Source organism: Lacerta agilis, chromosome 3 (assembly GCF_009819535.1).
Source record: "Lacerta agilis isolate rLacAgi1 chromosome 3, rLacAgi1.pri, whole genome shotgun sequence".
Taxonomy (NCBI): domain Eukaryota; kingdom Metazoa; phylum Chordata; class Lepidosauria; order Squamata; family Lacertidae; genus Lacerta; species Lacerta agilis.
Window position 1 is genome coordinate 60,697,795 of NC_046314.1, and position 16,950 is coordinate 60,714,744.

General features: G+C 40.9%; 1 protein-coding gene across 5 annotated transcripts in view; it reads left to right on the forward strand.

Moving 5' to 3' along the window:
* The window catches only part of PHACTR2 (phosphatase and actin regulator 2), an 89,705-nt gene that overhangs the window by 26,546 nt on the left and 46,209 nt on the right, over positions 1–16,950 (forward strand). The window contains exon 1 of one of the 5 annotated variants that reach the window (XM_033143920.1): positions 9,149–9,360. The exons of the other annotated variants lie outside the window; for them this stretch is intronic. Within the exon in view, the coding sequence (XP_032999811.1) occupies positions 9,318–9,360 (43 nt within the window). The 5' untranslated portion in view covers positions 9,149–9,317. Of the gene's footprint in view, positions 1–9,148; positions 9,361–16,950 lie in introns of those variants that run through there. 5 annotated transcript variants of the gene reach the window in all.

The following is a 16,950-nucleotide window of genomic DNA, read 5'->3' on the forward strand; positions in this document are numbered from 1 at the left end:
TGGAATAATAATGAAATATTCATTAAATACTTTACTGAAAGGTTTATAGAAGTGTTCACTGTCTTTTCAAGAGCAATGTGCAGATAAACCTAGAGGGGTTTTTTGTTTTGTTTTTTTAAAGATAGTGGCATGGTCTTGTTGCCTTTTGATTATCTGATACTCTTTAAAATGTTCCAGGATTTGCCCACACTGGCTAGGATTGAGCCAGACCTTTATTGCCTTTAATACAGTGTTTTGTTGCCTGAGGTACACTTTCTCTAGATTAAAACTGGCAGCAGGCAAGTACTTTTGAGTGTAAGAATGAAGTGCGCTGCCAATTTTAATGCACAAAAATATGTCAGGAAAGTTCAGTTTCTTTTGTGGAGACCAGCTGACATTTCACAATTCTTTTGGCTAGTATTTAGAGGCCCATCTTTGGAGTGGCAAGCTTGTTTTCTCCTGCTCTGGAGGGTAGGACCTGAACCAATTGCTTCAAATAACAAGAAAGGAGATTCTTCTGACTAAACATCAGGAAGAACTTTCTTACGCCAAGAGCTGTTTGACACTGGAAGGTACTCCCTCAGAAGGTGGTGGCCTCTCCTTCCTTGGAGGTTTTTAAGCAGAGGTTGGATCATGGATGCTTTAGTTGAGATTCCTGCATTGCAGGGGGTTGGACTAAATGATCCTCGGGGTCCCTTCTAACTGTACAATTTTGTGATTCTATGAATATGTCCATTTCTGCTGAAAGGATTTAAAGTACGGTACAGTACTTAAGATTATAGGAGACATGGGGTGGATCTGTACACGTCAAAGAAGCGATTCAGTTAAACCCGTTGTAAACTCATACAGGAAAGTCCGGTAGGGAAAGATGGGACTCCACAGCACCATCTGGTGTCACAGTGTTACGTATATCACATATACAACACATATAGAACTCTTTTTCTTCACCAATGACACTGAAGTGGTACTCTTCTACTAATGTGAAAAGGGCAGCACAACAGTTGGCGACCACTGAATGAACATAAGAACAGGCTTGCTAGATCAGGCCAAAGGCCCATCTAGCCCAGGATCCTGTTCTCAAAGTGGCCAACCAGATGCCTTTGGGAAGCCTGCAAGCAGGACGTGAGTACAATAGCACTGCTCCACTTGTGGTCCCCAATGACTGGTATTCAATGGTATGCTGTCTACAACAGTAGAACCTAGTCATCATCAATAGTAGTCATTAATAACCATATTCTCAATGAGTTTGTCTAAGCTCTTTTAGAGCCATCCATGTTGGTGGCCATTACTGTATCTTGTGGGAGAGGATCAACTATGCTTCTTCCTACCTCCTGAAAAACCCAAATACCACATTTCTAAGCTGTCACATCTTATGGCTGTATTAGCAATTATGCAGTTCAGTTTTACAAATCCTATTGCTTTTTCATAAAAGTTCTTTAACATCATCATTAGCATTTCATCCTGTAGTGCTTTATGCACATACACAGGCATAACAGCAGCAGTCCTTAATCTGGTTGGAGGCGCAATAGAATAGAAAGGAACCTAAAATATTGAGAGCAGAGGCGGCATTTCACAAAAGTGAGGCATGTTTTCAGAGGAGAAACACAATACATTGCTGCCCACCTCAATTTATTGAACATTAAATATCACAAAAACTAAGCTGTCTTTCAGTAAGCATTACGCACTGTCTGTGCTTCGCTATGCACTTAATGTTCCTAACCTAAATGTGTTTTCCAATACTCTTCTTTAAAACCCAGCTGCACAGCTTCTTGGAAAGAAGCAAGTTGAGCTTAGTGTGCATGGAATGTTTTCTAGACTTCTCACTGTATCTTACAGGTATCTGCATAGCTGTCAACTTTTCCCTTTTTAAAAGGGAAATTCCCTTATTCCGAATAGGATTCCTCGCAAGAAAAGGGAAAAGTTGACAGCTATGGAATCTGTAGGGTAGAGCACCTTGTTTGTGACTATCATCTGTTCACAGCATGTGATAACCTAGATGATGGGTGTGGATGTCTAGAGCAGATGTTTGTTGCTTTGTGGAGGATTCCACTTTAGAGCAGCTGGGTGGGTCTAGATTATCATTATCTCCTTTTCAGCCTTTGGGTTTTGCCTTATTTTTGCATTTTATAGGCAGTAAAGTGATGGTGGTGCTTGTGTACGTGCATTGAGTTCAATAGGACCTGTAGATGCTGAAAGAAATGAAATGAAGACACCATTTTGTGTATTAGAAATTCAAACATCAGCCTTCCTGGATGGAATGGTTTTTAAAGGGCTATTGTCATGTTCCAAGCAGCAATTCCTTATCATTTTCAGATGCGCTATTATTTTGCTTAATAAGTTCTGGTGATAAGTCCATGTGAACATATTTGCAAGAATTTTTTTTTTAAAAATAAATATCAGTATCTGCCTCTATAACAGAGGTTCAAAGTAACTGAAAATAATCAGGTCCTGCTTTGATCCCATGTTATATTTCTAGAAGTCTAATGCTGCTAAGCTATAGTAGTGATATTAGCACAAGGAGTGGCATGCACTACTACAGCAAATAGGGTATACAATGCTAGCTAGGAAACCCCTCCCCAAACACATTAGTTGTTTTCCCTTTCAACCCTATGATTCCAGGGATTGCCTACAGGGGCTATGGGTCTCCAGATACCTTTGGGCTTCAATCCTCATCATCCCAGACTATTGACCATGTTGGCTGGGGTTGATGGGAATTGGAATGCAGCACAGGGGCGTGGCAAGGTAAATTGGTACCCGGGGGCAAAAAATTTTTTGTCACCCCCCACCCCCCAGGCATGAGAAGGTCAGGTGGTACCTGGTGCGGAAAATTTCTTGTCAACCCCCCCATTGATCCCCCCCTGCAAAAATTGTTTTATGTTATTTCATATTTTCTTACAAAGGAATAATAACAAGTAATAATAAAAAACCTTTTATTTATATCCCACCCTCCCCGGCCAAAGTCGGGCTCAGGGTGGCTAACATCAGATCCATAACATTGGTATAAAATCAAACAATAATTAAATTACCTCCTAAAAACATCTCAAAATGAAATTAAAGTCTAATTAGATGGCTTTCCACAGGATTAGGGTTGGGAACAGTAAGTGTTCTCTGAACTGAAATTTCAGCCTTCATGACATAGGAAAACAGCCAAGTGAACAGCTATTTTGGTGGAGGAGGGTCAAGATATTAACCGATATGCATGAAATTTCATATATAGCTATATAATCCCTAGTATAGTAAGATAAGACCTTCGGAGCAGGCATTTTCCAAAAAAACAACAACCTCAATTTCCCCCCCAAAAAAAAATTCAAATTTTTTTTTTTTTTCAAAAAAATTTGTTCCTTGATAATTTGTCACCCCTCCATTATGGAACCCAGGGGGGGCCGCCCCCTCGCACCCCCTTGCTATGCCCCTGATGCAGCATTTGGAGGGCCACAGCTTCCCCATTCCAGCTCTAACATGACTCGTTTTTATTCAGCCTCTTTAGTATTATTTTTTTCATTGCTCTCTTGGTTCTTGTTTGGCTGGTTCCATAACACAGACAAGGCTACGGCACCTCATCACGTGATATTAATAAAAGCACATAAAATTGCCGGGTGCTCCTGGATTACTTTGTTTCTCTCCCTGCAGGTTCCCAATCTAATTTAATGTGGCGATGTTTAGGGATGCAGGAGAGGATGTATTGTTTGATTATATCCTTTCCAACTTGTGTTAACAAGTTCCACAATTTAGCAGAGTAACGTTCCCCTTTTAAAACTTGCACAGTGGATGCGTTTGCTCAGGCTCGCTAAAGCCTCTATAATACGTTTCGTTGGTAATTTCCCCTTTAGTCCCTCATAAAAAAGATAGACACAACACAGTCTTCTATAAAAGTAGTTTACTCACTCACATTCTGTTCACAAATGGATCCCAGAAGGCAGACTTAAATTAGAAAAGTAATATACCTGGAAACTATCCCATAAGGCAACAGTCCCTTTGTCCTCTCTTGGCTGGAAGCATCTTAGGCTAAGCAGATGTTGCTTCTTCGACGAATGTGGTCAGAGAGAGAGCTGGCTGACCAGTCCTGCTCTTTTGTTACCTGGGCAGGTGAGGTCACGGCCACTTCTAGTCAAATGAAGAGGAAGTCTGTCCCAGCCTAGGAGAAACAGGAAGTTCCGACATCCCCTTTTGTGTCCACTCTAGGGATGTTGTAATTGACTGCTCTTGTGTTTCACATCCCACATTTAAAACATAAAACAAAAAGGAAGCGGGAGTGGAAGGGAGTAGATGGCTTATTGTGGCTTTAGTTTGTGAAAAGTTCCTCCCACGCCCCTGAAGTTACGAGGTTCAAAATGCAGCAGTGGAAGAAGGCCCTTCCTGCTATCCTCTTCAGCAACCCAGGTGCCAGTCACCAGGCCCATTTAACAATAAACAAATTAGTGGCCTCTTGGTGGATGCATTTTGGCATCACTGGTTTAAGTGGTATCGGTTTGGATCATGACTGACCCTTCTACAAACTCTTTCCATTCACAGAAAGCTTATGATACAGTACAGTGGGAGGCCATTTTTGCAGCTCCTCACATTGCTGTCAGTGTCCCCTAACCCTCCAGAGCAAACCTTCAGTGCTGGGCCCCTTCCTCTCCAGTCTCCTCTTCTGCCTCTGAGCCTGGACTACTTTCTGCCCTAGCCTCTTTCTCCTTACTAAACTCTGTTGCCCCTTCAGCTTCTGACACCTCCTCCCATTCTTCTTCCTCTCCTCCCTCTGACCACTCATTGTTGTCCCAACACCAGCCCCCTGGTTCTGAGCCTTCTTCCCCAGGGGGTTCCCATGGGGGTTATTCAGTTGGTGCCTCCCCCCCCCACTCCTCTGCATCCAGCCAGTCCATGACATCAGTGCAGGGTGGGGAGCAAAGGTGGGCAAAATACCCCAGAAGGAGCACAACATGTACCCCACCAGAGCTACTACCCCTCTCCTAACACCCCATACATGACTGGGTGAACATATAAATATAGTAAAAAAGTTTCATTTCATTTTTTAAGTCAGAGCCACCCTTCCTTGTTGCTGCGAGCATTTCATAATTGCCATGGAGTGAATGTCATGGTTAATAAGAATTCATGTTTGACTTTGGGAATTTGCTGCAAAATTGTGACCAATTAGTAAGCATTAAAATGTTGGCATTTTGCTGATGGCAATATTCTGGAATGAATGCCAATCACAGACCTGTTTGCTAGACCTGCATCGTGACCACAAAACTATTTTTATTCAGAAATAATGGCTTTACGTGGTTCCATAGATCTATATGTCTTTCACACGCAAGCTGTTCTAAATAAATATCATTGGTGAAACAATACAAAATCTGTCTGGTAGCAAGAACAAATATTTACGGAATGCAGGCCACCATTGTGTTTATACTGCACTCAACTGTGACATAAAATGATATAAAACAGGAACTTTAAAAATTACGTCTGGCATTTTGTTCTTTAGCATACGATACCAAGCACCAATTATACTCCAAAGTCTTGATTTAAGGTCAGGGAGGATATTTTTTTTAAAGAAAATAAAACATACAGTGTAACCTGGTTTTTGTCAGCAGAGTTAAAATGGCTGGATACTGATGGTTTAACAAAGCAGAATAGATGAACGAACCGCTTAGAGGTTTTATGTACAATGACGTAACATACAATTTTTTCCTTACTAAAGTAAAAAATAACCAGATATGATCATTTATTGCAGACACCATATAATGGAAGGCAAGCAATATAGCTATTAAAAATGTAAGGGGGAAAGAGATGAAAATCACAACACTGATACCTAGTGCTTGGAAAGTTCCGTTTCAAAAGGAATTAATGCAAGTTCCTGCTGGATGTCCTCAGATTCTGGAGAGCAGCTGCCAGTCAGTGTAGACAGTATTGAGGTGGATGGACCAATGGTCTGACTCAGTATAAGCAGCTTCAGGTGTTCCATTTACATTTCTTTTACATAAGCTAGTTGATATAAATGTTGTCACTCTGGATTGCTTACCAAAACTCACCTTTAAATAATTGTATTGTTGTAGAAATATATATTTAAAAAAACTAAAAAATTGTCCAGTAGCACCTTAGAGACCAATTAAGTTTGTTCTTGGTATGAGCTTTCATGTGCATGCACACTTCTTCAGTATTGTTGTACATTTTTGTTTTCCTTACTTTAATAAGTATACAAGAAGGAAAGTTAAACAAACCCTACAGTAATATTTACTGTATTTTTCTGTGTATAAGACTAGGTTTTTTCTTTAAAAAGAATGTCAAAAATTAGGGGGCATCTTACACACGGATACATCTCCCCCCCCCCATTATCTTAAATCTGAGTCCCTAAAAATAGGGGGCATCTTATAGCCAGAAAAATACAGTATTTTGCTGTGGTCTGACATAGTTCTTATGTAATTTTTGTGTGTGTTCTCCAATGTATTCCAGTGTCCTGAGAGTGACATTATGAACTTGTTTTCTTGTCCCCAGTGTTATACTTTTGGCATTGCTATTCTTCTTATGTAACTTTTTCTATTTCTTATCACAATACAGACAAAAAATGAACCTTGTTGGTGGTACATAATAAGTGTTAATACATCAAAGTATTTAATAGAAGCAGCTGCTGAACAGTCTTGGCATATTTATCAGAAATCATCCTTTTCTAAAATTATCAGGTTAAGTCACTGGCTAAACAACACCACTGATATATGCTGTTTTGACCTGCAAATAATTTAATTAAAATTCAGAAGCATAAGTAATTTTTTATTTACACTTCTTTTGGAGTATATACTCTCTGTTCTTTACTCTTTTTAATTTTTTTTTACATATTTTGGCTGCTATTGACATTATTATATTATTAATAGCCAATATAAAGTCATTATGTTATAGAAAAACCCCAAAGCATATAGTTTAACATAAATTATATGGATGTAGGTGCCACTGTACAAGAGATTAGTAGCCTTTTTGAAAAGTGGCTTTCATAGACTTAATACAGTACAGTATACCAACTTGCCCATGTCTTACAAGAATTCTTTTCCCCATTCCAAACTATTTGCTGTTTGCAACCTAATCTGTTTTCATGACAAAATGTTTCTCTAGACCAACCAATTAAGAGGGAGGGAGGCCTTCAAGACATGCTCCTTGGACATCTAAGGTTGAAGATGGATATAATATGAAAACAGAGTTCTTAAAGAATTCCTAACCTGATAAAATGTGAGCCTGGCTTCCTCTTGTTTCACAACTGAAACGACAGATGTGCATATCTGCATAGTGAGTGCTGGATCAGCTATTTGGCTTGCCCTTCAGCTGATATTTCATACACTGTCCACATTTTTCTTTTGCTTTAAATATATATATATATATATTAATTTTAAAGATTTTAAACACTTTCATACCAATTGAAAATTGTGAGGGTAGTTTACATATTTATCAAGACAGTTGATAAATATGTCATAGAGACATATGGGTGGGGTATTTTCCCACCTCCCAGTGAGGATTTGTTGGCACACGTTTGTCTCTAGACACAATGGAGGACTGTGCCTTTGGGGGAGTGAAGTTAAACTGTTGGAAGGTTACAGCATCTGCTGTTGCTGTAGAGACAGAGACAGGAGTGACATGTTTGTTGCAGCTGGGGCAGATGAAGGCATCAGGTAATGATGCTACAAGCTGCATCATGGTGTTTCTTTTTTCCACTTGGAGAGTGGGGTGCATGCAACCATATTTTTGTGATTGGCTGAGCAGATTGGAGGTGGGAGGCTCTGGCCAGGTGATGTGAAACAGTTTTTGCCCCCTGGGAGAAAAGAACATGAAAATGAGTGCTTAATTTGTGCTTTATTCTATAAGATTTCCAGAAGTGATTTTATGTCATGTGAAATAACTTTTATATGAAATAACCCCTTTTAAATAGCTGGTGAAACTTGTTTTGTTTACTTTCCACATTTTAACCAAGAAGAAAATGAGCATAATTTTAAAGGACAGAGGCACTTGTTCTTAATATAAACTTTCTTTTTATTAAGCAGAGAAAATCTATGGCTACACTCTTATATCCACTTAGCTGGGAGAAAGACCCATTGAAGTCATTTTGTATATAATTGTGCAGTATATATCCTGTTACAACCTGTACTGGAAACAATTTGCACTGGAAACTATGAAATGATGCTTCCTTTGTTCCCAAGACACCTGACCACCAGACAATAGAAAATGAAGCACAGAACAAAGTTATGCAAGATACAGAAGTAATTATTTGCCACTAGATTAAGGTACAAAATCCAATTCAAAGTTACAATCGGATTTTTCTAGAGAGGGTATGAAACAGCTTATGGAATTAATTTTAGATTTTGCCTGCTGCTGTCCAGTACCAGATTAGCAAAAGCAGGTTCGGAAATGTGTAAGATGTATTTTCCTGAGCAATGCAGTTTGAACTTTTGTATGCAAGGAAGTGTTGTGACTCACCAAGTGAAGACATGAGTACCCGTTCTCTCTCCCCCCCCCCTCTCCTAATGCTGGAATCCCTTTGTGTTTCAGTCCCTTATCAGTTCCCTATAGGAGTTTATGCATGGTGCAGTTCAGGTCCCAGACACTTGCTCAGATTTTTATCCATTATTCGAAATCACAATGCATTATTGACGGAACTGTAAATTAGTCCAAAGGTGCAAAAACACAGTTTTGTGGCACTGCAAATTCTTTAGTATTTAAGGCCCACATAAGACCCTTTACTTTTTTGCTGCAACAGGCTAGGATATCGACCTCTCTAGAGGAAATTAACCTGTAGCAGCAGCTAGCGCCAGCAGAAGCGCATGAAACCGGCCCTCTAAGGTCGGAAAACTGAGTAGGGATAAGCCCCTTTGGGGAAAACAAGACCTTTTTGCAAACTTAAATGCCACGACTAAGTACTTTTGTGTCAACCGAGCCCTATAGGGTCGTTTAACACCGAGTTCTTTGTGCGAGCAGCTTAAAGCCACACACTGCAACTGTTGTGGCGCCGGATGATCTCGGCGAGGGAGCCTGGCGTGGCTGTACCAGCTCGGGGCTCTCTCCCTTTGGCCCGAGTTAATCTGCATAGAGGAATGACAGGCATTCGGCTGAGCAGGAGCAGGCTGAGCTGGGCGGCAGCAGCGGCAGCAGCAGCAGCAGCAGCAACAGGCGGAGGGAGGAGCAGGAGGAGGGCTTAGCAACTCGCGCGCAAGGGGAGGCAGCAGAAGTTGCAAGGAGGAGGCTGCTAATTGCAGCAAGCGAGCGCCGGGAGAAGGTGCCATGAGCCCTCGGGAGCTTCCGTGGGAGAGGAGACCTTACCGAAGGACCGAGAGAGCGGCCTGATTGTAGGACACCCCCCGGCCCTCTGCCAGGACCAAGACATGGGCCAGACGTCAGTTTCCACTCTCTCCGAGCACGCAAGCGGTGAGTGCAGCGGGGGAAGCGGCGCGCACGCAGGCGGCCAGGCAGCCAGCCTCCCGGTCGACTCTCCCTCCCCACCCCGCAAGATTGATCGTGTTTCCTTTGCAGCCGTGAGAGTCTATACCAGCATTAATGTCAACCAAGTGTTGCTTTCAGATGCTGCTGAGCGAGAAGCAGACCTTCCCAACTGTACTATACTGTACAGGTTTCTTTATCCAAGGAAAAGTAGAATACAGCTTCTTTGCGGGGCGGGGGTCTAGCAATAGTTTCTCTTAAAGGAGCAGCTTTCTTTCTTTCTTTCTTTCTTTCTTTCTTTCTTTCTTTCTTTCTTTCTTTCTTTCTTTCCCCGCTCCTCCCCTTGAAAAGGAACGGCTTGGCTTGGCTTCATGTCATTTTGTATTGCCTCTTTTAATAATAATAAAAGTAATATTTTTTTTATTTTTAAAAAAAAAACTTTTGGGGAGGGTTAAAGCTTTCAGTGAAGCTTTCAGTTCTGATTCTTCCGATTCCTGATTTTAAAAACAACAGGAAGAAGTAAGAAAACAACTGCTTTTTGTTGCTGAGATTCGCAGCACGTAGGTCATAACAGTCTACGCCCAGCTTCTCCTTTTACAAGCTTTATTTTGTTACTACAAGCGTGGTTTCCTATCATGCGTTTGCACTGTTAGTGTAGGCTCGGTGGCTACACATCTGCTTTTTTGCACATTCCTGTTCCCTTCCCTTTTGCACTGTTGTATTTCTAGTTATTAAAACTTAGAAAAACTAACATAGTTTCAGGGAAGGGGGTATGTGTGTGTGTGTGTTAAAATGTCAACAGTGTGTTGATTTTTTAAAAAGCCTTAACAATGGTAATCTATGTATTATTTTGTTTTAACACACACACACACCCCCAAAAAATCAGACGTTGGAGCTGATATTCTAATAAGAAAATGGGGAAACAGGAATAATTAACTTTTTATTTAATATATGTTGAGAATATTCAAATTATTCAAGGCAAGTTTTTTTAAAGGCTGTACTTGATTTAAATTACTGTTCAGTAATCTGAAATACTGTTCTGTATCTGAAATTTTGAAATGTCAGCACACAAAAGAGTTCCATTAATTTAATAATGTATCAGCTAGTGCCTGCTAAGATAAAAGAAGATTGCACATACAACCTAAATTAATACCACAAATGTTTTAAATGTCTTTGAAAATTGCAGTGCCATATAAGAACTACCCCAGTTGTTTAAGTTTGAATCTGTGTGCGCTCATTTTACAGCTTTCCATAGAATACAAATGCAGCCACAATCCAGATAATCGCATGATTCAGAGCAGCTAAAAACTTCGCATATTACCATTAATGTAGGTACACTGATTTTTGAACAATGTGCACACAAAGTTTGGATGGCATGTCTGCATTTTGTGTGTGTGTGTACTGCATATGGGATTTCCCATCTCTCTTGCATACTGTCCCTGCATTGGCCCTAATTCATTCATATGTGTGGCAGAGATGTGGAAGAACAGGAAGTGTAGGTTGCTTGTGTTTCCTGTTTCTTCCTTGACATCACCCTGTCAGGTGTGAGTGATGAAATCTTGAATGATGTATGTAAATCAGCCCAACTTGCCATGCCTGGTGTGAGTCCTTAAAACAGTAGACTCATGACTCACATGGCAGTTATGAACAGTTTGCCACTTGGCATGGATTGGTGGAAGGGAGGCTGCTATTGAAAAGGAATGCCAAATGCACTGTTGGGTAGGCATCAAAGGAGAGTTCTATTGGGGCCACAGAGGCCTAGAATCTCTAAATATTTTCCTTCTCTGGTGGCAGCTTTGTGGTTACTGTATATTGCTCGTCATTGTACAGCACCCAACTGTTTTAGATGCTTTATAAACAATATTATCTAATATGTGTTTCTATAGTGGCCAGTTTAAATGCAGATACCCCTCCCTCTGTACTTCATGAATACGGGAGCAGTAAGGAGCATTGTGTGAAGAAGCTTTATCTATTTAAAAAATTACAGAAAGCTTTTCAATCAAACAGTTTAGACCAACAAACAAACCATTAATATAATTTTAAGCTTCCCCTCCCCCTTTGATTTGCAAATCCAGATTTCCTGGAAGAACTAGGATAAGACAGAGTGTGTCAGGGGAAGGAGGAGTCCAGATATACTTCCTAGTTGGAATTCTTCCAGGGAAGCTGAGAGGAAGGGGGAAACCAGAATGTCTGTGAGGGGGCATTTCTCCTCCCTTGCACAGCCAGTCTCCCACTCTAGTTCAACATACACTTAGGAAAAGGAAGGACAGATGGAGTTTTTCTCCCTCTCTCGTAACATTACAACGCATGGACATCCAACAAAGCTGAATGTTGGAAGATTCAGAACGGACAAAAGAAAGTGCTTTTTCACACAGCACATTGTTGAACTGTGGGATTTGCTAACAACAGAGGCAGTGCTGCCAAACAACTTGGGTGGCTTTGAAAGAGGATTAGACAAATTTGTGGTGGAAAAGGCTCTCAATGGTGCCTCTACCTTCACTGTCAGAGGCCAGTGTGCTTTTGAATACTGGTGGCTGGGAACCGTAGGAGAGAAGGATGCTGTTATGCTCAGGTCTCTCTTGCAGGCTTCCCATAGGCATCTGTTTGGCCAATGTGAGAACAGGATGCTGGTCTAGATGGGCCACTGGCTTGATCCAGCTGTTCTTATGGGTAAGCTGTTGGCAGCTGGGGACCAGACAGCTCTCTCAAGAAGCCATAGCCAACCTGTAAGCTCCCAGTTACCAATCTGATCTACCACCTTTGCCTTTAATCTTGCTTAGATGTAACCTACTTGACAGCTGAGGACATTGGCCCTCTTCTAAGTAAGATAGGCCTAGTTTTTCAACATAAAAGAAGACTTAAATCCTCCAGTGTGTCCTACTCGCTCACCTAATAAGGCTTTTTGTGACATCTGTTTCTCTAACAGGTGTGTTTCAGATGCTTTGTCTAAATAATAAAATCTGTTACATTTTATAGATCTCAGTGCGATGAGTGGTCCTCGGTTAGACCAAACTGAGTGTGGTATTTCAGCTAACCAAATTGTTATGCTTTTGAGAACTGCTAGATTTGAGATGGCTAAAGGGAAACCGCTACAAGGGTGATGTCTGTTTTTAGAATGAAATATCTATAGTGCGTTCAGATATTTGGAGATAGCAAAACAAAAGGAGCTGTGTAAGAGGACACATAATTTGCTGCATGTCCTGATCCTTTTCCACAGAAGACGGTAGCTAGATGGTGCAGTGTGATCACCCTGTGAGGATCAGTATTCGAAACTCCCATTGTTCTAGGTGCATTCTGTGACAGGGAATTTCATTAGTGCGAGCAGTTTCTGAGCTTTGGGCGCAGTACTGTGCCTAAGATTTCAGATTAAAACTGCAGAGTGGAAGGAAGGGAGGACCTTTTTCCACCACCTCATTTCCAGCTACTCTCTGAAGACTGGAGAATAGACCCTCTTAAGAATATTAGGGGGTAGGCAGGAGACGGACTGGACCCTGTGAAAAATGAACATAATATTTTAGCCACAGTTCATTCATTTTCAGCTTTTAGCCTGGTTATAAAAAAAAAAAACATGCCCAGACATTCTGTTGTTGCGCCCATTATCTAGGTTTAAGGTGCCATTTAGCTCCTAGCTTTCATATCTCAAGTTTCCAGCACTGGTGAGGATATCTGTATGTAGGGCCATAAGGACAGCCACATGGGTATAGGGCTGTGCTGCTAAGAAACTGCTTGTTAAGGAACAAAAACCTGTCTGTGAAGGAAGAATGTGTTCAGCGTTTCAAGTAATAAAATGCAATGGCAATTTTCAGAGTAAGATACAATGAAAGCCAGGAAAAAGAAATTATGGAGTAGGTCATCCATGGGCAGCTTTGAAGTGTTAAAAAACCCCAAGTTTTTAAAGACTTCTAAAATATATACCGGTATTAGATAAGTTACAGATCTCTGAGGGCAGGACCAAATACAGGCAACTTCTGTATTTTTTCTGTGTTTTGATTGACGTGTGACCGCACACATGTGTACCTGCAGATTGCACACTGCAGAACCTGGAAGTGATCCTAAAACGTCACTAAAAGGGCAGGGTGGAATGTTTTATGCAGGCCCCGCTGATGCGGGTGGCGGTCTAGAATGTAACCTCCATGCAAAATGAGGGTTGCCTTTCTACACATTCAACCTCCCATTTCTGGTATCTTCTAATTGCCTCCCACCACCATTGCTTTCTTTTGTATCAGATGTGATAAATTCCTTCAAAGTACTTTTCTTATATTTGCCCCCAGATGTTTTGAGTAGGTGTGCTTGGAGTGCACCTGTATTCTGAAATGAGGATGGCAGCCACGTCCAGGAACAGAGTGCTGCTTCTCGCCTCATTGTTGAATTTGCTTCCAAGACTCCAGAGGCAGGGTTTTCTAGTTAGTTTCTATCTTCTTCTTCTTCTTCTTCTTCTTCTTCTTCTTCTTCTTCTTCTTCTTCTTCAGATAATGGTTTTTAACATAAAGCATATGATTCTGTGTTAATTGTATTTTGGGTTGTTTAGTTACAATGCTTACCTGTAAGTTGCTTTTGAGAGCTTCAGGTTTAACGTGAGATATAAATGTTTAGATAATCAGTCAAAATATTCAGTCAAAAATATCTAAGAGTTTTGCATAACTTTCTCTTCTTCATGTGTCCATTCAAGAAATTATGTTTAAAAGCTTTTATAAAGTTAAAGGAAGTTGGATGGGCTAGATGCTGTGTTTTTCTCTTGCTTACTAATATATAAAGCACGCTTGTGGGCTTCAAAAGCTTCAAAGGAGTAATGCTCTGTAATAATTCTTCACAAAGTAATGCTTGGATCCCTTGGAACTGGTCATTTTGATAACCAAGCCTTTTTATTTGTTAGGGTGTTTTCTTACTTTGGGAAGATGGGACCAAAATATGTTTCCTCTCTCCTGTAATCAAATAGTTATTAGCCCATAGAATCCTGCTGTTGTTGTGTTTGGCAGTCAATGAAGGCAGTATCTTAGGTCAAAAGCTAGCTTGGTTTTCAGCTAGTTCACTCTTAGATCTCCTGGGGTTGGGGACTTCCTGTTTATGAACATAACAAAAGCATTTTTCCTATGTGCACACAGAGGAAGTTGGTCTTATGCTGACCGAGTAATCATGTCACTGACAGCTACTTACAAATACTGTAGCAAAGGTACTCCTTGTTTTAGAGAAACAGTAACAATAATTACCCCAACAAGTGAATATTGGTTGAAGTTGCATAAAAATAACACAAATGCTGGTGAATAGATAAATTTGATACATCCTATGCCTCTACTATAATAGAGTTTAGTAATGCTGATAGAATAATTCAGATTTGGCCCCTAGATAACGGCTTCACATATCTGTTCCTCCATATGTTGAACCACAGATTGTGGATATATTTTTGAGAGCTGTACCTATAACAGAAGATTTTTGAAAACTTGCAAATAAGTGCATATGTTTCAGGTCTGATTTTGGCACAGAATCTGCCTTGGTCTTCCTGTAGGGGGAAAAACAAACACAGAGAGTGTGATCCTGTTGATTCTTGTGGACTCTCCAGTGGTTTTTGATAGAGCATACAATCTTTCTGACAGAGCTTGCTATCCTTTTGGAGATGCTGGATGTGAATTTTGAACTGACAAGTGGCTGGTAAAAAAAGGGAAAATGTGTATCTGTGCACCTGCTTGTGTGTGATTATGTGGACCTATCACCATCCACTTTTTGAATTTGCCTCCCAAGAGTTTTCCATGGGGAAAATATGGCTCTCAGTCTCAGCTCATAAGAGGTATCCCAGCCCTGGATAAATAGGTCCCTTTCCCTCACTGGTGCTCTGCTCAAGATTTCAGGTATTTTTGTTAGTGGAGTTGGTGAGAAATGGCCATTGAGAAAAATAGGTGTTCAGTTACCCTGGCTCTCAGTGCATGTAAAAAAATCAGAAGTACTACCAAATGGTGAAAGCATCAATGTTGTATTTTCTGATGAGGCCTTAGGGAAGAAAGTTTAGAGGAAAACAAATTGCTCTTGCCAGTGCCTTTGCTTGAGCTCCTTGAGATTCTTTTGTGATCAGTTTTGATCTGTGGCTTCACTATGCAGTGGATCAACATTTCCTAGCATTGTAAGCTAACATAGGCACCCATCATGAAAATCATTGATGTCCTGACTAAATTGGGGTTGATGGAGAGCAAGGAAGAACTGACTATGGTATTGCAACATCTATGTTTTGTACTCCATTGGATTTACCAATGAGTTTGAGGTCTTTTTCTGTGCATGGAATAGGGGTGGAGAAGCTGTAGCTCTCCAGATTTTTGTGGATTACAAACTACCATTTGCCATGCTGATGAAGGCCTGCTGGGAGTTGTAGTCACATCTGTAGAGCCACCCCCGGCCATCCACTGCTAGTATAGAACATACCAATTGAGAATAATTGTTGCCAGATGAGTTGCCTTGTACTGGCACTTTGACACAAGAGTATGAGCACATACCTCATAAGTGTTTGGCCGAAGCAGCACATTATACAGTCAAAAAAAATATTACAAGAAAAAGATCCCTGTAGCACACACACAAAAACTCCTGTTTCTCTGTATTTGGGAATTTTGGTGAGCTCCTTTCTTCATCAGCTTGTGATTTCTGATGTTATCTGACCTGTTCTTTAAGGAAAATCAGCACTTCTACCACACTGTCTTTCCCTTGGTTATAAATAAAGCTCATAAGAGTTTAAAAGTACAACTTTCCATTTGTCACAGTCATAAAGCCAATAGGTATACTATCACAAGAGTACTGTTGGGAAAGAGGATGAAGCGACTTTGAGCCTGATTGTTGATGCAACCTAAGATATCAGTATGGGCAGGACAGGGACAGCACAGGTCAAGGGACATTTACTCCCTCCTGTTTGCCCCTGACATGATTGTTTTTTTGGCTATGCATACAAAAAGGCGAATAAGGGATGTTCCCAACTTTCCCCTGAGGCTCAATCTCATATCTTTGCTTGCTGCCTCCCTGTTATATGCATTAAGTCACTGGAGCCTGCTTCTGGTGGTGTGTTTATTGTGTGTTGTGGCCCTTTCCTGTTAGTTCTCTCCACCCTTAAATTGGGTCTTAATGCCTCTCTCCGTGTGTGCTCTCTCTCTCTGTGTACACTCTCATTTCTTGCCTATGTATGCTGTGCTCCAAAATGGTGGTTGTGAGCAGTGCAAGGAGATTCAAAACTGTGTTTGTAGAACTTGGAAGTAAGGCAGTCATTGTTTGCTGTGACACTGGGAGTGTTGTGTCATCATTTTAAGTAGGCCTACTGTGTGTATAGTGATCCTGGGATATGTTGCCATCTTGAGTTCATTGTCTCCCTTTGTTGGCATCATGGTTGGCACAGACTCCTATTGGTAGGCTTTGGTGATGCTGGTGGGCAGTGTCTGCTATTTTTGTGTCATTTTCTGATTGTCTTTGTTCCTGCTTTTCAGCCTTCTCCTAGGCTGAGTGAGTGTAGGATATAGTGGTGTCCCACTGGCGCAGAAACAGCAAATTTCCTCCCCCATATGATGTGTCACTGGTGCATAGGATTGCTCTGCCAGCATTTTTGAAACTTTT